Source organism: Phyllobates terribilis, unplaced genomic scaffold (genome assembly GCF_046119375.1).
Source record: "Phyllobates terribilis strain yellow unplaced genomic scaffold, ASM4611937v1 Scaffold_1__5_contigs__length_1240528914, whole genome shotgun sequence".
Lineage (NCBI taxonomy): Eukaryota > Metazoa > Chordata > Amphibia > Anura > Dendrobatidae > Phyllobates > Phyllobates terribilis.
This window is the reverse complement of record NW_027362761.1, coordinates 1,234,850,710-1,234,873,493: the sequence shown is the minus strand read 5'-3', so window position 1 is coordinate 1,234,873,493 and position 22,784 is coordinate 1,234,850,710. Positions and strand designations below refer to the sequence as shown.

The following is a 22,784-nucleotide window of genomic DNA, read 5'->3' as shown; positions in this document are numbered from 1 at the left end:
GGCAGGAGGGGCAGCAGTGTCATTTGTGTCCGGGCTGGGACAGTAGTGTCATTCGTGTACGGGCCAGGGCAGTAGTGTCATTCGTGTCCGGGCAGGGGCAGCAGTGTCATTCGTGTCCGGGCCGGGGCAGGAGGGGCAGCAGTGTCATTCGCGTCCGGGCTGGGACAGTAGTGTCATTCGTGTACGGGCCGGGGCAGCAGTGTCATTCGTGTCCGGGCCGGGGCAGGAGGGGCAGCAGTGTAATTCATGTCCGGGCTGGGACAGTAGTGTCATTCGTGTACGGGCCAGGGCAGTAGGGGCAGCAGTGTCATTCGTGTCCGGGCCAGAGGGGCAGCAGTGTCATTCGTGTCTGGGCCGGGGCAGTAGTGTCATTCGTGTCCGGGCCGGAGGGGCAGCAGTGTCATTTGTGTCCGGGCCGGGGCAGTAGTGTCATTCGTGTCCGGGCCGGAGGGGCAGCAGTGTCATTCGTGTCCGGGCCGGGGCAGTAGTGTCATTCGTGTCCGGGCCGGGGCAGTAGTGTCATTCGTGTCCGGGCCGGAGGGGCAGCAGTGTCATTTGTGTCCGGGCTGGGACAGTAGTGTCATTCGTGTACTGACCGGGGCAGTAGGGGCAGCAGTGTCATTCGTGTCCGGGCCGGGGCAGCAGTGTCATTCGTGTCCGGGGCAGCAGTGTCATTCGAGTCCGGGCCGGGGAAGTAGGGGCAGCAGTGTCATTCGTCTCCGGGCTGGGGCAGCAGTATCATTCGTGTCCGGGCCGGGGCAGCAGTGTCATTTGTGTCCGGACCGGGGCAGCAGTGTCATTCGTGTCCGGACCGGGGCAGCAGTGTCATTCATGTCCAGGCCGGGGCAGGAGGGGCAGCAGTGTCATTCATGTCCAGGCCGGGGCAGGAGGGGCAGCAGTGTCATTCGTGTCCGGACCGGGGCAGCAGTGTCATTCGTGTCCGGACCGGGGCAGCAGTGTCATTAGTGTCCGGACCGGGGCAGCAGTGTCATTCATGTCCGGACTGGGGCAGCAGTGTCATTCATGTCCAGGCCGGGGCAGGAGGGGCAGCAGTATCATTCGTGTCCGGACCGGGGCAGCAGTGTCATTCGTGTCCGGACAGGGGCAGCAGTGTCATTAGTGTCCGGGCCGGGGCAGCAGTGTCATTCATGTCCGGACCGGGGCAGCAGTGTCATTCATGTCCAGGCCGGGGCAGGAGGGGCAGCAGTGTCATTCATGTCCGGGCCAGAGGGGCAGCAGTGTCATTCGTGTCCTGGCTGGGACAGTAGTGTCACTCGTGTCCGGGCCGGGGCAGCAGTGTCATTCGTGTCTGGACCGGGGCAGCAGGGTCATTAGTGTCCGGACCGGGGCAGCAGTGTCATTAGTGTCCGGGCCGGGGCAGGAGGGGCAGCAGTGTCATTCGTGTCCAGGCCGGGGCAGCAGTATCATTCGTCTCCGGACCGGGGCAGCAGTGTCATTTGTGTCCGGACCGGGGCAGCAGTGTCATTCATGTCCTGGCCGAGGCAGGAGGGGCAGCAGTGTCATTTGTGTCCAGGCCTGGGCAGTAGGGGGAGCAGTGTCATTCGACTCTGGGCTGGGACAGAAGGGGGAGCAGTGTCATTCATGTCCAGGCCGGGGCAGGAGGGGCAGCAGTGTCATTCGTGTTCGGGCCGGGGCAGGAGGGGCAGCAGTGTCATTCGTATTCGGGCCGGGGCAGTAGGGGCAGCAGTGTCATTCGTGTTCGGGCCGGGGCAGTAGGGGCAGCAGTGTCATTCGTGTCCGGGCCGGGGAAGTAGGGGCAGCAGTGTCATTCATGTCCTGGCCGGGGCAGGAGGGGCAGCAGTATCATTCGTGTCCGGACCGGGGCAGGAGGGGCAGCAGTGTCATTCGTGTCCGGGCCGGGGCAGGAGGGGCAGCAGTGTCATTCATGTCTGGGCTGGGACAGCAGTGTCATTCGTGTCCGGACCGGGGCAGTAGGGGCAGCAGTGTCATTCATGTCCGGGCCAGAGGGGCAGCAGTGTCATTCGTGTCCGGGCCGGGGTAGGAGGGGCAGCAGTGTCATTCGTGTCCGGGCCAGGGCAGCAGTGTCATTCATGTCCGGACCGGGGCAGCAGTGTCATTCATGTCCAGGCTGGGGCAGGAGGGGCAGCAGTGTCATTCGTGTCCGGGCCGGGGCAGTAGGGGCAGCAGTATCATTCGTGTCCTGGGTGGGGCAGCAGTGTCATTTGTGTTCGGGCCGGGTTAGGAGGGGCAGTAGTGTCATTTGTGTTCGGGCCGGGGTAGGAGGGGCAGCAGTGTCATTCGTGTCCTGGGTGGGGCAGCAGTGTCATTTGTGTTCGGGCCGGGTTAGTAGGGGCAGCAGTGTCATTCGTGTTCGGGCCGGGGCAGTAGGGGCAGCAGTGTCATTCGTGTCCGGGCCGGGGAAGTAGGGGCAGCAGTGTCATTTGTGTCCGGACCGGGGCAGCAGTGTCATTCGTGTTCGGGCCGGGGCAGTAGGGGCAGCAGTGTCATTCGTGTACGGGCCGGGGAAGTAGGGGCAGCAGTGTCATTCGTGTCCGGGCCGGGGAAGTAGGGGCAGCAGTGTCATTCGTGTCCGGGCCGGGGAAGTAGGGGCAGCAGTGTCATTTGTGTCCGGACCGGGGCAGCAGTGTCATTCGTGTCCGGGCCGGGGCAGTAGGGGCAGCAGTGTCATTCGTGTCCGGGCCGGGGCAGCAGTGTCATTCGTGTCCGGGCTGGGACAGTAGTGTCATTCGTGTACGGGCCAGGGCAGAAGGGGCAGCAGTGTCATTCGTGTCCGGGCCAGAGGGGCAGCAGTGTCATTCGAGTCCGGGCCGGAGGGGCAGCAGTGTCATTTGTGTCCGGGCTGGGACAGTAGTGTCATTCGTGTACTGACCGGGGCAGTAGGGGCAGCAGTGTCATTCGTGTCCGGGCCGGGGCAGTAGTGTCATTCGTGTCCGGGCCGGGGCAGGAGGGGAAACAGTGTCATTCATGTCCGGGCTGGGACAGTAGTGTCATTCGTGTCCGGGCTGGGACAGTAGTGTCATTCGTGTCCGGGCCGGGGCAGTAGGGGCAGCAGTGTCATTCGTGTCCGGGCCGGGACAGCAGTGTCATTCGTGTCCGGGCCGGGGCAGTAGTGTCATTCGTGTCCGAGCTGGGACAGTAGTGGGAGCAGTGTCATTCGTGTCCGGGCTGGGGCAGCAGTGTCATTCGTGTCCGGGCCGGGGCAGTAGTGTCATTCGTGTCCGAGCCGGGGCAGGAGGGGCAGCAGTGTCATTCGTGTCCGGCCTGGGACAGTAGTGTCATTCATATATGGGCCAGGGCAGTAGGGGCAGCAGTGTCATTCGTGTCCGGGCCAGAGGGGCAGCAGTGTCATTCGTGTCCAGGCCGGGGCAGTAGTGTCATTTGTGTCCGGGCTGGGACAGTAGTGTCATTCGTGTACGGGCCAGGGCAGTAGTGTCATTCGTGTCCGGGCCGGGGCAGCAGTGTCATTCGTGTTCGGGCCGGGGCAGGAGGGGCAGCAGTGTCATTCGTGTCCGGGCCGGGGCAGGAGGGGCAGCAGTGTCATTCGTGTCCGGGCTGGGACAGTAGTGTCATTCGTGTACGGGCCAGGGCAGTAGGTGCAGCAGTGTCATTCGTGTCCGGGCTGGGACAGTAGTGTCATTCGTGTCCGGGCCAGAGGGGCAGCAGTGTCATTCGTGTCCGGGCCGGGGCAGTAGTGTCATTCGTGTCCGGGCCGGAGGGGCAGCAATGTCATTTGTGTCCGGGCTGGGACAGTAGTGTCATTCGTGTACTGACCGGGGCAGTAGGGGCAGCAGTATCATTCGTGTCCGGGCCGGGGAAGTAGAGGCAGCAGTGTCATTCGTGTCCGGGCTGGGGCAGCAGTATCATTCGTGTCCGAGCCGGGGCAGGAGGGGCAGCAGTGTCATTCGTGTCCGGCCTGGGACAGTAGTGTCATTCATATATGGGCCAGGGCAGTAGGGGCAGCAGTGTCATTCGTGTCCGGGCCGGGGCAGCAGTGTCATTCGTGTCCGGACCGGGGCAGCAGTGTCATTCGTGTCCGGACCGGGGCAGCAGTGTCATTCATGTCCAGGCCGGGGCAGGAGGGGCAGCAGTGTCATTCATGTCCAGGCCGGGGCAGGAGGGGCAGCAGTGTCATTCGTGTCCGGGCCGGGGCAGTAGGGGCAACAGTGTCATTCGTGTCCGGGCTGGGACAGTAGTGTCATTCGTGGATGGGCCGGGGCAGTAGTGTCATTCGTGTCCGGGCCGGGGCAGCAGTGTCATTCGTGTTCGGGCCGGGGCAGGAGGGGCAGCAGTGTCATTCGTGTCCGGGCTGGGACAGTAGTGTCATTCGTGTACGGGCCAGGGCAGTAGGGGCAGCAGTGTCATTCGTGTCCGGGCCAGAGGGGCAGCAGTGTCATTCGAGTCCGGGCCGGAGAGGCAGCAGTGTCATTTGTGTCCGGGCTGGGACAGTAGTGTCATTCGTGTACTGACCGGGGCAGTAGGGGCAGCAGTGTCATTCGTGTCCGGGCCGGGGCAGTAGTGTCATTCGTGTCCGGGCGGACAGGAGGGAAAACAGTGTCATTCGTGTCCGGGCTGGGACAGTAGTGTCATTCGTGTCCGGGCCGGGGCAGTAGGGGCAGCAGTGTCATTCGTGTCCGGGCCGGGACAGCAGTGTCATTCGTGTCCGGGCCGGGGCAGTAGTGTCATTCGTGTCCGAGCTGGGACAGTAGTGGGAGCAGTGTCATTCGTGTCCGGGCTGGGGCAGCAGTGTCATTCGTGTCCGGGCTGGGGCAGCAGTATCATTCGTGTCCGAGCCGGGGCAGGAGGGGCAGCAGTGTCATTCGTGTCCTGGCTGGGACAGTAGTGTCATTCATATATGGGCCAGGGCAGTAGGGGCAGCAGTGTCATTCGTGTCCGGGCCAGAGGGGCAGCAGTGTCATTCGTGTCCAGGCCGGGGCAGTAGGGGCAGCAGTGTCATTTGTGTCCGGGCTGGGACAGTAGTGTCATTCGTGTACGGGCCAGGGCAGTAGTGTCATTCGTGTCCGGGCCGGGGCAGCAGTGTCATTCGAGTCCGGGCCGGGGCAGGAGGGGCAGCAGTGTCATTCGTGTCCGGGCTGGGACAGGAGTGTCATTCATGTACGGGCCAGGGCAGTAGGGGCAGCAGTGTCATTCGTGTCCGGGCCAGAGGGGCAGCAGTGTCATTCGTGTCCGGGCCGGGGCAGTAGTGTCATTCGTGTCCGGGCCGGAGGGGCAGCAGTGTCATTTGTGTCCGGGCTGGGACAGTAGTGTCATTCGTGTACTGACCGGGGCAGTAGGGGCAGCAGTGTCATTCGTGTCCGGGCCGGGGTAGCAGTGTCATTCGAGTCCGGGCCGGGGAAGTAGGGGCAGCAGTGTCATTCGTGTCCGGGCTGGGGCAGCAGTGTCATTCATGTCCAGGCGGGGCAGGAGGGGCAGCAGTGTCATTCGTGTCCGGACCGGGGCAGCAGTATCATTCGTGTCCGGGCCGGGGAAGTAGGAGAAGCAGTGTCATTCGTGTCCGGACCGGGGCAGCAGTGTCATTCATGTCCAGGCCGGGGCAGGAGGGGCAGCAGTGTCATTCATGTCCAGGCCGGGGCAGGAGGAGCAGCAGTGTCATTCATGTCCAGGCCGGGGCAGGAGGGGCAGCAGTGTCATTCGTGTCCGGACCGGAGCAGCAGTGTCATTCATGTCCAGGCCGGGGCAGGAGGGGCAGCAGTGTCATTCATGTCCAGGCCGGGGCAGGAGGGGCAGCAGTGTCATTCGTGTCCGGACCGGGGCAGCAGTATCATTCGTGTCCGGACCGGGGCAGCAGTGTCATTAGTGTCCGGGCCGGGACAGCAGTGTCATTCATGTCCGGACTGGGGCAGCAGTGTCATTCATGTCCAGGCCGGGGCAGGAGGGGCAGCAGTGTCATTCATGTCCAGGCCGGGGCAGGAGGGGCAGCAGTGTCATTCGTGTCCGGACCGGGGCAGCAGTGTCATTCGTGTCCGGACCGGGGCAGCAGTGTCATTCATGTCCAGGCCGGGGCAGCAGTGTCATTCATGTCCAGGCCGGGGCAGGAGGGGCAGCAGTGTCATTCATGTCCAGGCCGGGGCAGGAGGGGCAGCAGTGTCATTCGTGTCCGGACCGGGGCAGCAGTGTCATTCGTGTCCGGACCGGGGCAGCAGTGTCATTCATGTCCAGGCCGGGGCAGCAGTGTCATTCATGTCCAGGCCGGGGCAGGAGGGGCAGCAGTGTCATTCGTGTCCGGACCGGGGCAGCAGTGTCATTCGTGTCCGGACCGGGGCAGCAGTGTCATTAGTGTCCGGGCCGGGGCAGCAGTGTCATTCATGTCCGGACTGGGGCAGCAGTGTCATTCATGTCCAGGCCGGGGCAGCAGTGTCATTAGTGTCCGGGCCAGGGCAGCAGTGTCATTCATGTCCGGACCGGGGCAGCAGTGTCATTCATGTCCGGACCGGGGCAGCAGTGTCATTCATGTCCAGGCCGGGGCAGGAGGGGCAGCAGTGTCATTCATGTCCAGGCCGGGGCAGCAGTATCATTCGTGTCCGGACCGGGGCAGCAGTGTAATTAGTGTCCGGGCCGGGGCAGGAGGGGCAGCAGTGTCATTCGTGTCCGGACCGGGGCAGCAGTATCATTCGTGTCCGGACCGGGGCAGCAGTGTCATTCGTGTCCGGACAGGGGCAGCAGTGTCATTAGTGTCCGGGCCGGGGCAGCAGTGTCATTCATGTCCGGGCCGGGGCAGGAGGGGCAGCAGTGTCATTCATGTCCAGGCCGGGGCAGCAGTATCATTCGTGTCCGGATCGGGGCAGCAGTGTCATTAGTGTCCGGGCCGGGGCAGCAGTGTCATTCATGTCCAGGCCGGGGCAGCAGTATCATTCGTGTCCGGACCGGGGCAGCAGTGTAATTAGTGTCCGGGCCGGGGCAGGAGGGGCAGCAGTGTCATTCGTGTCCGGACCGGGGCAGCAGTATCATTCGTGTCCGGACCGGGGCAGCAGTGTCATTCGTGTCCGGACAGGGGCAGCAGTGTCATTAGTGTCCGGACCGGGGCAGCAGTGTCATTCGTGTCCGGACAGGGGCAGCAGTGTCATTCATGTCCAGGCCGGGGCAGGAGGGGCAGCAGTGTCATTCATGTCCAGGCCGGGGCAGCAGTATCATTCGTGTCCGGATCGGGGCAGCAGTGTCATTAGTGTCCGGGCCGGGGCAGGAGGGGCAGCAGTGTCATTCGTGTCCGGGCCGGGGCAGGAGGGGCAGCAGTGTCATTCGTGTCCGGGCCGGGGCAGGAGGGGCAGCAGTGTCATTCGTGTCCAGGCCGGGGCAGTAGGGGGAGCAGTGTCATTCGAGTCTGGACTGGGACAGTAGGGAGAGCAGTGTCATTCGTATCCGGGCCGGGGCAGTAGTGTCATTCATGTCCGGGCCGGGGCAGGAGGGAAAACAGTGTCATTCATGTCCGGGCTGGGACAGTAGTGTCATTCGTGTCCGGACCGGGGCAGCAGTGTCATTCGTGTCCGGGCCGGGGCAGTAATGTCATTCGTGTCCGAGCCGGGGCAGGAGGGGCAGCAGTGTCATTCGTGTCCGGCCTGGGACAGTAGTGTCATTCATGTATGGGCCACGGCAGTAGAGGCAGCAGTGTCATTCATGTCCGGGCCAGAGGGGCAGCAGTGTCATTCGTGTCCAGGCCGGGGCAGTAGGGGCAGCAGTGTCATTTGTGTCCGGGCTGGGACAGTAGTGTCATTCGTGTCCGGGTCGGGGCAGTAGGGGCAGCAGTGTCATTTGTGTCCGGGCTGGGACAGTAGTGTCATTCGTGTACGGGCCAGGACAGTAGTGTCATTCGTGTCCGGGCAGGGGCAGCAGTGTCATTCGTGTTCGGGCCGGGGCAGGAGGGGCAGCAGTGTCATTCGTGTCCGGGCCGGGGCAGGAGGGGCAGCAGTGTCATTCGCGTCCGGGCTGGGACAGTAGTGTCATTCGTGTACGGGCCGGGGCAGTAGTGTCATTCGTGTTCGGGCCGGGGCAGGAAGGGCAGCAGTGTCATTCGTGTCCGGGCCGGGGCAGGAGGGGCAGCAGTGTCATTCGTGTCCGGGCCGGGGCAGGAGGGGCAGCAGTGTAATTCATGTCCGGGCTGGGACAGTAGTGTCATTCGTGTCCGGGCCGGGGCAGTAGGGGCTGCAGTGTCATTCGTGTCCGGGCCAGAGGGGCAGCAGTGTCATTCGTGTCTGGGCCGGGGCAGTAGTGTCATTCGTGTCCGAGCCGGAGCGGCAGCAGTGTCATTTGTGTCCGGGCCGGGGCAGTAGTGTCATTCGTGTCCGGGCCGGAGGGGCAGCAGTGTCATTTGTGTCCGGGCCGGGGCAGTAGTGTCATTCGTGTCCGGGCCGGAGCGGCAGCAGTGTCATTTGTGTCCGGGCCGGGGCAGTAGTGTCATTCGTGTCCGGGCCGGAGGGGCAGCAGTGTCATTCGTGTCCGGGCCGGGGCAGTAGTGTCATACGTGTCCGGGCGGGGGCAATAGTGTCATTCGTGTCCGGGCCGGAGGGGCAGCAGTGTCATTTGTGTCCGGGCTGGGACAGTAGTGTCATTCGTGTACTGACCGGGGCAGTAGGGGCAGCAGTGTCATTCGTGTCCGGGCCGGGGCAGCAGTGTCATTCGTGTCCGGGGCAGCAGTGTCATTCGAGTCCGGGCCGGGGAAGTAGGGGCAGCAGTGTCATTCGTGTCCGGGCTGGGGCAGCAGTATCATTCGTGTCCGGGCCGGGGCAGCAGTGTCATTTGTGTCCGGACCGGGGCAGCAGTGTCATTCGTGTCCGGACCGGGGCAGCAGTGTCATTCATGTCCAGGCCGGGGCAGGAGGGGCAGCAGTGTCATTCATGTCCAGGCCGGGGCAGGAGGGGCAGCAGTGTCATTCGTGTCCGGACCGGGGCAGCAGTGTCATTCGTGTCCGGACCGGGGCAGCAGGTCATTAGTGTCCGGACCGGGGCAGCAGTGTCATTCATGTCCGGACTGGGGCAGCAGTGTCATTCATGTCCAGGCCGGGGCAGGAGGGGCAGCAGTATCATTCGTGTCCGGACCGGGGCAGCAGTGTCATTCGTGTCCGGACAGGGGCAGCAGTGTCATTAGTGTCCGGGCCGGGGCAGCAGTGTCATTCATGTCCGGACCGGGGCAGCAGTGTCATTCATGTCCAGGCCGGGGCAGGAGGGGCAGCAGTGTCATTCATGTCCGGGCCAGAGGGGCAGCAGTGTCATTCGTGTCCTGGCTGGGACAGTAGTGTCACTCGTGTCCGGGCCGGGGCAGCAGTGTCATTCGTGTCTGGACCGGGGCAGCAGGGTCATTAGTGTCCGGACCGGGGCAGCAGTGTCATTAGTGTCCGGGCCGGGGCAGGAGGGGCAGCAGTGTCATTCGTGTCCAGGCCGGGGCAGCAGTATCATTCGTCTCCGGACCGGGGCAGCAGTGTCATTTGTGTCCGGACCGGGGCAGCAGTGTCATTTGTGTCCGGACCGGGGCAGGAGGGGCAGCAGTGTCATTTGTGTCCAGGCCTGGGCAGTAGGGGGAGCAGTGTCATTCGACTCTGGGCTGGGACAGAAGGGGGAGCAGTGTCATTCATGTCCAGGCCGGGGGAGGAGGGGCAGCAGTATCATTCGTGTCCGGACCGGGGCAGGAGGGGCAGCAGTGTCATTCGTGTCCGGGCCGGGGCAGGAGGGGCAGCAGTGTCATTCATGTCTGGGCTGGGACAGCAGTGTCATTCGTGTCCGGGCCGGGGCAGCAGGGGCAGCAGTGTCATTCATGTCCGGGCCAGAGGGGCAGCAGTGTCATTCGTGTCTGGGCCGGGGTAGGAGGGGCAGCAGTGTCATTCGTGTCCGGACCGGGGCAGCAGTGTCATTCGTGTCCGGACAGGGGCAGCAGTGTCATTAGTGTCCGGGCCAGGGCAGCAGTGTCATTCATGTCCGGACCGGGGCAGCAGTGTCATTCGTGTCCAGGCTGGGGCAGGAGGGGCAGCAGTGTCATTCGTGTCCGGGCCGGGGCAGTAGGGGCAGCAGTATCATTCGTGTCCTGGGTGGGGCAGCAGTGTCATTTGTGTTCGGGCCGGGTTAGGAGGGGCAGTAGTGTCATTTGTGTTCGGGCCGGGGTAGGAGGGGCAGCAGTGTCATTCGTGTTCGGGCCGGGGCAGTAGGGGCAGCAGTGTCATTCGTGTTCGGGCCGGGGCAGTAGTGTCATTCGTGTTCGGGCCGGGGCAGTAGGGGCAGCAGTGTCATTCGTGTCCGGGCCGGGGAAGTAGGGGCAGCAGTGTCATTCATGTCCAGGCCGGGGCAGGAGGGGCAGCAGTGTCATTCATGTCCGGGCTGGGACAGTAGTGTCATTCGTGTCCGGGCCGGGGCAGCAGTGTCATTCGTGTCCGGGCCGGGGCAGGAGGGGCAGCAGTGTCATTCGTGTCCGGGCCGGGGCAGGAGGGGCAGCAGTGTCATTCGTGTCCGGGCCGGGGCAGGAGGGGCAGCAGTGTCATTCATGTCCGGGCTGGGACAGTAGTGTCATTCGTGTCCAGGCCGGGGCAGCAGTGTCATTCGTGTCCGGGCCGGGGCAGTAATGTCATTCGTGTCCGAGCCGGGGCAGGAGGGGCAGCAGTGTCATTCATATATGGGCCACGGCAGTAGAGGCAGCAGTGTCATTCATGTCCGGGCCAGAGGGGCAGCAGTGTCATTCGTGTCCAGGCCGGGGCAGTAGGGGCAGCAGTGTCATTTGTGTCCGGGCTGGGACAGTAGTGTCATTCGTGTCCGGGTCGGGGCAGTAGGGGCAGCAGTGTCATTTGTGTCCGGGCTGGGACAGTAGTGTCATTCGTGTACGGGCAGGGGCAGCAGTGTCATTCGTGTCCGGGCCGGGGCAGCAGTGTCATTCATGTCCGGACCGGGGCAGGAGGGGCAGCAGTGTCATTCATGTCCAGGCCGGGGCAGCAGTATCATTCGTGTCCGGGCCGGGGCAGGAGGGGCAGCAGTGTCATTCGCGTCCGGGCTGGGACAGTAGTGTCATTCGTGTACGGGCCGGGGCAGTAGTGTCATTCGTGTTCGGGCTGGGGCAGGAGGGGCAGCAGTGTCATTTGTGTCCGGGCTGGGACAGTAGTGTCATTCGTGTACGGGCCAGGGCAGTAGTGTCATTCGTGTCCGGGCAGGGGCAGCAGTGTCATTCGTGTCCGGGCCGGGGCAGGAGGGGCAGCAGTGTCATTCGCGTCCGGGCTGGGACAGTAGTGTCATTCGTGTACGGGCCGGGGCAGCAGTGTCATTCGTGTCCGGGCCGGGGCAGGAGGGGCAGCAGTGTAATTCATGTCCGGGCTGGGACAGTAGTGTCATTCGTGTACGGGCCAGGGCAGTAGGGGCAGCAGTGTCATTCGTGTCCGGGCCAGAGGGGCAGCAGTGTCATTCGTGTCTGGGCCGGGGCAGTAGTGTCATTCGTGTCCGGGCCGGAGGGGCAGCAGTGTCATTTGTGTCCGGGCCGGGGCAGTAGTGTCATTCGTGTCCGGGCCGGAGGGGCAGCAGTGTCATTCGTGTCCGGGCCGGGGCAGTAGTGTCATTCGTGTCCGGGCCGGGGCAGTAGTGTCATTCGTGTCCGGGCCGGAGGGGCAGCAGTGTCATTTGTGTCCGGGCTGGGACAGTAGTGTCATTCGTGTACTGACCGGGGCAGTAGGGGCAGCAGTGTCATTCGTGTCCGGGCCGGGGCAGCAGTGTCATTCGTGTCCGGGGCAGCAGTGTCATTCGAGTCCGGGCCGGGGAAGTAGGGGCAGCAGTGTCATTCGTCTCCGGGCTGGGGCAGCAGTATCATTCGTGTCCGGGCCGGGGCAGCAGTGTCATTTGTGTCCGGACCGGGGCAGCAGTGTCATTCGTGTCCGGACCGGGGCAGCAGTGTCATTCATGTCCAGGCCGGGGCAGGAGGGGCAGCAGTGTCATTCATGTCCAGGCCGGGGCAGGAGGGGCAGCAGTGTCATTCGTGTCCGGACCGGGGCAGCAGTGTCATTCGTGTCCGGACCGGGGCAGCAGTGTCATTAGTGTCCGGACCGGGGCAGCAGTGTCATTCATGTCCGGACTGGGGCAGCAGTGTCATTCATGTCCAGGCCGGGGCAGGAGGGGCAGCAGTATCATTCGTGTCCGGACCGGGGCAGCAGTGTCATTCGTGTCCGGACAGGGGCAGCAGTGTCATTAGTGTCCGGGCCGGGGCAGCAGTGTCATTCATGTCCGGACCGGGGCAGCAGTGTCATTCATGTCCAGGCCGGGGCAGGAGGGGCAGCAGTGTCATTCATGTCCGGGCCAGAGGGGCAGCAGTGTCATTCGTGTCCTGGCTGGGACAGTAGTGTCACTCGTGTCCGGGCCGGGGCAGCAGTGTCATTCGTGTCTGGACCGGGGCAGCAGGGTCATTAGTGTCCGGACCGGGGCAGCAGTGTCATTAGTGTCCGGGCCGGGGCAGGAGGGGCAGCAGTGTCATTCGTGTCCAGGCCGGGGCAGCAGTATCATTCGTCTCCGGACCGGGGCAGCAGTGTCATTTGTGTCCGGACCGGGGCAGCAGTGTCATTCATGTCCTGGCCGAGGCAGGAGGGGCAGCAGTGTCATTTGTGTCCAGGCCTGGGCAGTAGGGGGAGCAGTGTCATTCGACTCTGGGCTGGGACAGAAGGGGGAGCAGTGTCATTCATGTCCAGGCCGGGGCAGGAGGGGCAGCAGTGTCATTCGTGTTCGGGCCGGGGCAGGAGGGGCAGCAGTGTCATTCGTATTCGGGCCGGGGCAGTAGGGGCAGCAGTGTCATTCGTGTTCGGGCCGGGGCAGTAGGGGCAGCAGTGTCATTCGTGTCCGGGCCGGGGAAGTAGGGGCAGCAGTGTCATTCATGTCCTGGCCGGGGCAGGAGGGGCAGCAGTATCATTCGTGTCCGGACCGGGGCAGGAGGGGCAGCAGTGTCATTCGTGTCCGGGCCGGGGCAGGAGGGGCAGCAGTGTCATTCATGTCTGGGCTGGGACAGCAGTGTCATTCGTGTCCGGACCGGGGCAGTAGGGGCAGCAGTGTCATTCATGTCCGGGCCAGAGGGGCAGCAGTGTCATTCGTGTCCGGGCCGGGGTAGGAGGGGCAGCAGTGTCATTCGTGTCCGGGCCAGGGCAGCAGTGTCATTCATGTCCGGACCGGGGCAGCAGTGTCATTCATGTCCAGGCTGGGGCAGGAGGGGCAGCAGTGTCATTCGTGTCCGGGCCGGGGCAGTAGGGGCAGCAGTATCATTCGTGTCCTGGGTGGGGCAGCAGTGTCATTTGTGTTCGGGCCGGGTTAGGAGGGGCAGTAGTGTCATTTGTGTTCGGGCCGGGGTAGGAGGGGCAGCAGTGTCATTCGTGTCCTGGGTGGGGCAGCAGTGTCATTTGTGTTCGGGCCGGGTTAGTAGGGGCAGCAGTGTCATTCGTGTTCGGGCCGGGGCAGTAGGGGCAGCAGTGTCATTCGTGTCCGGGCCGGGGAAGTAGGGGCAGCAGTGTCATTTGTGTCCGGACCGGGGCAGCAGTGTCATTCGTGTTCGGGCCGGGGCAGTAGGGGCAGCAGTGTCATTCGTGTACGGGCCGGGGAAGTAGGGGCAGCAGTGTCATTCGTGTCCGGGCCGGGGAAGTAGGGGCAGCAGTGTCATTCGTGTCCGGGCCGGGGAAGTAGGGGCAGCAGTGTCATTTGTGTCCGGACCGGGGCAGCAGTGTCATTCGTGTCCGGGCCGGGGCAGTAGGGGCAGCAGTGTCATTCGTGTCCGGGCCGGGGCAGTAGGGGCAGCAGTGTCATTCGTGTCCGGGCCGGGGAAGTAGGGGCAGCAGTGTCATTTGTGTCCGGACCGGGGCAGCAGTGTCATTCGTGTCCGGGCCGGGGCAGTAGGGGCAGCAGTGTCATTCGTGTCCAGGCCGGGGCAGGAGGGGCAGCAGTGTCATTCGTGTCCTGGCTGGGACAGTAGTGTCACTCGTGTCCGGGCCGGGGCAGCAGTGTCATTCGTGTCTGGACCGGGGCAGCAGGGTCATTAGTGTCCGGACCGGGGCAGCAGTGTCATTCGTGTCCGGGCCGGGGCAGTAGGGGCAGCAGTGTCATTCGTGTCCGGGCCGGGGAAGTAGGGGCAGCAGTGTCATTAGTCACAACCTAAAAAGTAGAGATTGATCCTCATTATTGATAATTAGAACGTTTACATTGACAATTCCTTATGTCAGGATATTTTAGTGATTATTGTGGGGTTTTCTTACTGCACCAGAAGGGACCAACTACAGTGCATCTCACTAAATTAGAATATCATCAAAAAGTTAATTGATTTCAGTTCTTCAATCCAAAAAGGGAAACTCCTATATTATATAGAGTCATTACACACAGAGGGATCTATTATATAGAGTCATTACACGCAGAGGGATCTATTATATAGAGTCATTACACACAGAGGGATCTATTATATAGAGTCATTACAGACAGAGGGATCTATTATATAGAGTCAATACACACAGAGGGATCTATTATATAGAGTCATTACACATAGAGGGATCTATTATATAGAGCCATTACACACAGAGGGATCTATTATATAGAGTCATTACACACAGAGGGATCTATTATATAGAGTCATTACACACAGAGGGATCTATTATATAGAGTCATTACACACAGAGGGATCTATTATATAGAGTCATTACACACAGAGGGATCTATTATATAGAGTCATTACACACAGAGGGATCTATTATATAGAGTCATTACACACAGAGGGATCTATTATATAGAGTCATTACACACAGAGGGATCTATTATATAGAGCCATTACAGACAGAGGGATCTATTATATAGAGTCATTACACACAGAGGGATCTATTATATAGAGTCATTACACACAGAGGGATCTATTATATAGAGTCATTACACACAGAGGGATCTATTATATAGAGTCATTACACGCAGAGGGATCTATTATATAGAGTCATTACACACAGAGGGATCTATTATATAGAGTCATTACACACAGAGGGATCTATTATATAGAGTCATTACACACAGAGGGATCTATTATATAGAGCCATTACAGACAGAGGGATCTATTATATAGAGTCATTACACACAGAGGGATCTATTATATAGAGTCATTACACACAGAGGGATCTATTATATAGAGTCATTACACACAGAGGGATCTATTATATAGAGTCATTACACATAGAGGGATCTATTATATAGAGCCATTACACACAGAGGGATCTATTATATAGAGTCATTACACACAGAGGGATCTATTATATAGAGTCATTACACACAGAGGGATCTATTATATAGAGTCATTACACACAGAGGGATCTATTATATAGAGTCATTACACACAGAGGAATCTATTATATAGAGTCATTACACGCAGAGTGATCTATTATATAGAGTCATTACACACAGAGGGATCTATTATATAGAGTCATTACACACAGAGGGATCTATTATATAGAGTCATTACACACAGAGGGATCTATTATATAGTTATATAGTCATTACACACAGAGGGATCTATTATATAGAGTCATTACACACAGAGGGATCTATTATATAGAGTCATTACACACAGAGGGATCTATTATATAGAGTCATTACACACAGAGGGATCTATTATATAGAGCCATTACAGACAGAGGGATCTATTATATAGAGTCATTACACACAGAGGGATCTATTATATAGAGTCATTACACACAGAGGGATCTATTATATAGAGTCATTACACATAGAGAGATCTATTATATAGAGTCTTTACACACAGAGGGATCTATTATATAGAGTCATTACACACAGAGGGATCTATTATATAGAGTCTTTACACACAGAGGGATCTATTATATAGAGTCATTACACACAGAGGGATCTATTATATAGAGTCATTACACACAGAGGGATCTATTATATAGAGTCATTACACACAGAGGGATCTATTATATAGAGTCATTACACACAGAGTGATCTATTATATAGAGTCATTACACATAGAGAGATCTATTATATAGAGTCATTACACACACAGAGGGATCTATTATATAGAGTCATTACACAGAGGGATCTATTATATAGAGTCATTACACACAGAGGGATCTATTATATAGAGTCATTACACACACAGAGGGATCTATTATATAGAGTCATTACACACAGAGGGATCTATTATATAGAGTCATTACACACAGGGATCTATTATATAGAGTCATTACACACAGAGCGATCTATTATATAGAGTCATTACACACAGAGGGATCTATTATATAGAGTCATTACACACAGAGGGATCTATTATATAGAGTTATTACACACAGAGCGATCTATTATATAGAGTCATTACACACAGAGCGATCTATTATATAGAGTCATTACACACAGAGGGATCTATTATATAGTCATTACACACAGACGGATTGTTAGGAAAACACACTTGGTCAGACCTTGCAGCCCTCTGGCGCCCCCTTATCCTGCTGGTCAAACACGGTATTGACAGAGGATAAGCACGGGTGCAGCTGCTCTAATTTATGTAGACTATTGTGGCACGTGATGTGACAGGACGTATACATACCACCAGTTCCTTCCAGGAACGTATATATACCTTCGACCAGCCACCCTCAAACCACAATATCACATAAAACTGGTATGCTGCCACCACCGATCGTTTAAGAGGTGGATCGGGTACCCGTTAGGTAACGTGAATTAGCGGGTGAAGAACGTGTTTGCTCGACATAGGACAAGAAGAACGAAGCTGGTAAATAATAATGATTTACTCCCGAAAGTGGGCAGTGTTTACAAAAGATATACAAGATATTATAAAAGAGACAATTTACATATATGCATAAACAGTTATTAAAATAAAAGGGATAAGTAATAGCAAAACCTGCTTCACAAGGTGATGGTCACAGATTCTGTGGGGGGGGCGGCTCCCCGGAAATTAGATGTGACTCTTCCACGCAGCGAGGAGCATGCGTCTGACGTCCCTGGCAAGAATGACTTAAAAAATGGCCGTTCTGGTTTTTAGTACGGGGCCAAAACATTAGGAGACACCCATGGTGTTTACCTCACACGTGGGCTCGGTTTTGTGAACCCACCCAGCTGCATAGGACATAGAAATCCTTCAGATTTCATATCTTGGTGTGGGGGGGTCCCACATCCAAGATGGAGACATCATGTTTGCCGTCATCAATATTCATGAAGATGGATATTAAATACGATATCTCTATGACGCTCAGAATCCATTTCCCGGGCTTCCGGTAGTTTCTCAGTTATGCAAGATATACTATTATAATTGGAACAAGATGAGTATTCCAAAAATGTGGTCCCTGTGTTTGTGACCGTCATGTGCATTATTAAAATCGACATTAAACGTTTGTACACTTAAACAATAGGATTGGAGGGAAAAATCCAGGGTATTAGAAGGCTTGCTTTGGGCTGAGGCTTTATGGCGGTAATAAAAATTCCTGATGTGGGGGAAAGCACTGAGTTCTATGTCTTACAAATGGACAGGGGGTGGAAATTTAGGACATCTCTCATTTTTAAAACTCGGACAAAAATACATTTTGCCTGACACCTCCCACTTTTAGACTGCGCTATGGAGGTATGACCTTCTGGTACTGATCCAGGCGTATCTCAGGAGGCTCCCTTCGCCGGGACAACCCATCGGCATTGCCATGCTCGCCGCCTTTGCGGTGTTGAACGGTAAAGTTGTACTGCTGGAGGGTGAGGCTCCAGTGTAACAAACTTCCGTTGGCACCGGACATGGTGTGCAGCCAACTCAGGGGGTTGTGGTCAGTCACGACAGTGAAGGGGCGCCCGCACAAGTAAGGCTGTAAACGGTTGAGGGCCCATACAATGGCCAGGCACTCCTTCTCTATGGTGGAATAGGGCACTTCCCTCAGCAGCAGTTTCCGGCTTAGGTACAACACGGGGTGTTCTTGGTTCCCCGAGTCGACCTGGCTGAGTACAGCACCGAGGCCAAACTCACTGGCGTCGGTCTGTATGAAGAGTGGCCGTGTGCCGTCGACCGCCTTTAGCACAGGAGATCTGCTCAAGGCAGTCTTCAAAGCCCGAAAGGCCACCTCGCATTCATCTGTCCATTTGACTGAATGGGGTAGGCTCCTCCTGGTGAGGTCTGTCAAGGGCTTCGCAAGGCTACTATAGTCTTGTACAAAGCGTCTATAGTACCTTGCGGTGCCCAAGAAGGACTGCACCTGCTTCTTGGTCCTGGGGGTGGGCCAGGACATGATAGCGTCCACTTTCCCAGACTCTGGCTTCAGAGTACCCCCCCACCTACCCGGTGCCCCAGGTAGTGGACCTCGTTCATGCCCATCTGGCACTTTCCTGGCTTAATGGTCAAGCCCGCCTGGTGAATGCGCCCGAGCACCTGCTGCAGATGCTCGAGGTGATCCTCCCAGGTGGGACTGAAGACGACAATATCATCCAGGTACGCCACTGCGTACCTCTCCAGTCCCTGGAGCAGGTGGTTGACCATTCGCTGGAACGTGGCAGGGGCATTTTTCATGCCAAAAGGCATGACCGTGGATTCATACAATCCGAAGATGGTGATAAAGGCGGACTTCTCCTGGGCCCCGGGGCTCAACGGAATCTGCCAATATCCCCGACTCAGATCCATAATGGACAGATAGCTCGCGCTGGCTAACCGCTCCAGCAGCTCCTCAATGCGTGGCATTGGTTGTGCGTCAGAGGCTGTGATAGCGTTGAGCCCCCTGTAGTCCACACAGAACCGGGTGGTCCGGTCCTTCTTTGGCACCAGGACTACAGGTGAGGCCCACGTGCTTTTGGACCGCTTAATCACCCCAAAATTCAGCATCTCCTCGACCTCCTGGCGCATGACATGCTGCACCTCGTCGGAGATTCGATAGGCTGCCCGCCGGCGTGGGGCATGATTCCCAGTGTCCACTTCATGGACCGCCGCCTCAGTCCTGCCAGGCAGGTTGGTGAACACTGCTTGGAAGGGTTTCAGCACTGCTCGCAGCTGAGACCTCAGGTCTGCGGATAGCAAGGCGCTTATCTCTACATCCTCTAGGGACCCGCTGGCCTTCGCTTGGGCCAGCATGTCCAAGAGGGGGTCGTCCTCCCCATCCTCGGGCAGGCTGCAGACCGGTAGGACGCAGGCTCCACGTTCTTGATGAGCCTTCATCATATTAACGTGGAAAGCCTTCCGCCTACCCCGCGCGTGGTCAAGAGTGATCACGTAGGTGACCGGGTTGAGCTGTTGGTGAATGACGTACGGGCCTTCCCAGGCCGCCTGAAGCTTGTCCTTTGGTACGGGGACCAGCACCCACACCTTCTGACCCACCTGGTAGGTCCGCTCTCGGGCGTTCTTGTCGTACCAATGCTTCTGGTCAACCTGGGCTTGCGCCATGTTGTCATGCACCAACTGCATCAAGGTCTGCATCTTGTCACGGAAGCGCATGACATACTCCACGATGGACACTCCTGGGGAGCTCGGCTCTTCTTCCCAGAACTCCCTTATCAACCCAAGGGGTCCTCAGACACGCCTGCCATACAGGAGCTCAAAGGGGGAGAACCCCGTCGAGGCCTGTGGAACCTCTCTGTAAGCAAATAACAGGTGTGGGAGGTAACGCTCCCAGTCGCGTCCCTGGGTCTCAACCAGCATTTTTAACATCAGTTTGAGGGTACCGTTGAATCGCTCACACAAACCATTGGTCTGTGGGTGATACGCGCTCGATACCAGATGCTGCACCTGCATTTTCTTACATAGAGCCTCCATTAAGCGTGACATGAACTGGGTCCCCTGGTCAGTAAGCATCTCCCTGGGAAAGCCTACTCGCAAAAAGATGGCCAAGAGGGCGTCCGCCACCTTATCCGCCCTAATTGAGGACAGGGCTACTGCCTCCGGATACCAGGTAGCATAGTCTACCACGGTAAGAATGAAACGTTTTCCAGAGCTGCTGGGTATGCCAGTGGTCCCACAATGTCCACAGCAATCCTCTGGAAAGGCTCCTCTATCACTGGCAAAGAGATCAGGGGGGCTTTGGGAGCCGGCCCTGACTTTCCCACTCTTTGACACGTGGTGCAGGAGCGACAGTAGTTCACCACATCCATCCTCATTTTGGGCCAATAAAAGTGGTGAGACAGCCGGGCCTTGGTTTTGCTGACCCCCAAGTGTCCAGCGAGTGGAATTTCATGGGCGATCCGCAACAACTCATCCCTGAATTGGTAGGGGACGACCAGCTGTCTTTCCCTCAGCCACTCCTGTTGGGGTGTACAGGAAACTGTCTCCCGGTACAACCTTCCTTGGTCCCAGAACACCCTCTCCTTATCAGACTCGGAGGTGGGCTTCTCAGCGAGGCTCCTTAACGTCCCTAGGCTAGCATCTGAGTGCAGAGCTGCCTGAAACTCCTGGCTGGAGGAAGCCAGAAGTGAGGTTAAGGCCACGTCCTCACTGGGACCCTCTGGGACCGGCTCTGGGTCCATACCTGATTCTGTTATTCCTCTGTACGAGGAGGGTCCAGAAGGCAGGGCGTTACTTGCGTTCTGGGCACTCTGACTGCGGGTAACAGCGGCTATATAGGCCGTCTCCCCGGGGAATAACACCGTCCCATCAGCCTGTGCGGCTATGAGTACTACTTCCCCATCCTCCCCCGTTACCTCAGGCACAGTGCTACGTATGGGGCAGTGATTATCAGCCAGGTCACCATCTGTTGTGACACTGGTCACTGGCACAGCACCACCTGCTTCATGGTCCCCGTGCCTCTCCCCAATACCCTTGGCACTGACCTTTGCTCCGGCTAGGGGATCCTCAGCAACATCACCCCGCAGCGTGACATGGCTGAGTTCTCCTGTACCTTTCAGTACATCATCATCATCATCATCATCATCATCAGGTAAAGCATTGACATTCACAGTATCAGTATTAACCTTACCAACCGTATCAGATCGGGGAGGGGTGTCAGGGACATAATAAGCTAACATCCTCCCCAAATCAGTCCCCAACAAAACATTTGCAGGTAGGTTTTTGGATACTCCCACTTCCTTCACCACACTCCCCGCACCCCAATCAATAAAAACCCGGGCCATGGGCAAGGGCCATCGGACGCCCCCAATCCCGGTGACAGTCAGGGTCTTTCCCGGAATAAGCTCTTCAGGGGACACCAGTTCGGGTCGGATGAGGGTTCGTTCGGCCCCAGTGTCCTTGAGGCCTACAGTGACATTGTTCCCCACCATGACAGACTGCAAGTTTTCACAGGCCCTCCCAACCAGCCCACCCACCAAAAGAACTGATGCCTTAGGCCCTGGGGCCTTGGATGGGGGGTTCTTCCTCTGCTTCTCTGGGCAAGTGGCGCTGAGATGACCAGTCTGGTTGCAGAAATAACACCTGCGGGCATCAGATGCAGGCCGGGCATTGGTAACGGGAAAAAGGCCTCCGGAAGGTCGGCTGGCAGGGGCAGGGATGGTGTTTGATGGCTTACCCCCTTTCCAGCTGGCGATGACTGGCTTCCGCACCTCCGGTCTCCGGTTGGCCTCGTAGATGTCTGCGATCTGCGCTGCTTTATTGGCATCTGGTTGCTCCCGATCCATCACGAACTGCCGTACCTCAGTCGGACACAGATGCAGGAACTGGTCTTTCACCATCAGGTCCTTTAGCTGCTCAAAGGTGGTCGCTGACAGTCCTTGGATCCACTGCTCAAAGTTGGTCCGGAGCCCATGCACCACATCGCTGTAACTGTCGTGCGGTCCACGTTGGAGGTTCTGGAACTTTTTTCGGTACACCTCAGGTGTCAGTTGGAACCTCTGGATTAGGGCCTGCTTAATGGCATCATAGTTCCCATCGAGGCTCGGAGGAAGAGCCACAAACACATCCAGAGCTTTGCCTCGCAGCCCTGCAGTTAAGTATCGGGCCCACTGTTCCTCAGGCAGCTGGTATTGTCTGCAAGTCTTTTCAAAACCCCTCAGAAAGGTGTCGAGGTCGCCGTCCTTTTCCATCAACGGAAAATGCTCTGGACGGGGCTTAAACAGGGTCGCATTGTTGGTCTCACCGTTCCGTGAGGTGGATGCTGGGATCCCGAGTTGGGCCATCTGCAGTTCATGGGCCCTCTGGGCTTGGGCCTGCCGTTGGGCCTGCCGCTCGGCAGCCTCCTGGTGCTGCTGAATTACTTTCAGCCGTCCTTCATGATCCTCTGCAGGATGTTGCTGTAGAGCCATCTGCAGATAGGGGTCCATGCTGCCCTGGTCGCTGACACGGCGTGCGTCTACAGGGGGGACCCCTGCAGCAGTACTGTCCATATCTCGGCTGACCCCTGGCCCTGCTGAGGTCTGGAGAAGGGCTTGCTCGGTCTCCAGTTGCGCCAGTTCAGCAATCATTTGTTCTTTGTTTTTGCCGAGGGGGTCAATGCCTCTGGTTATACATATTCCAATAAGAGTGTCCTTTTTTTGCTGGCTGTACCAGGACTCCCCAACTACGACCATGATCACCAAAATAAAAATAGAAAAATCGAAGAAGGGTAGGGGTAACTGCTGCACATACAGTATTGTCTCAGATCTAATAAACACTGAGTTCGATCTTCAAAACTTTCGTGCAGTGTCCAGGTAAGAACCGTGCAAGTTTTTAGTGAGAGGAATGATTGCTCAAACCAGATCACTAATGTCCTATGATCCCACCGCTGCCACCAATTGTCAGGAAAACACACTTGGTCAGACCTTGCAGCTCTCTGGCGCCCCCTTATCCTGCTGGTCAAACACGGTATTGACCGAGGATAAGCACGGGTGCAGCTGCTCTAATTTATGTCGACTATTGCGGCACGTGATGTGACAGGACGTATATATACGACC

At 57.9% G+C, this 22,784-nt stretch overlaps 1 protein-coding gene across 1 annotated transcript in view; it reads right to left on the bottom strand.

Moving 5' to 3' along the window:
* LOC141237380 (uncharacterized) overlaps window positions 1–21,938 on the bottom strand; it is a 32,191-nt gene extending 10,253 nt beyond the window's left edge. The window contains exon 1 of the mRNA XM_073668340.1: window positions 20,879–21,938. Coding sequence (XP_073524441.1) covers window positions 20,879–21,938 — 1,060 coding nt within the window. The remainder of the gene's footprint in view (window positions 1–20,878) is intronic.
* Window positions 21,939–22,784: the final 846 nt, after the last annotated feature.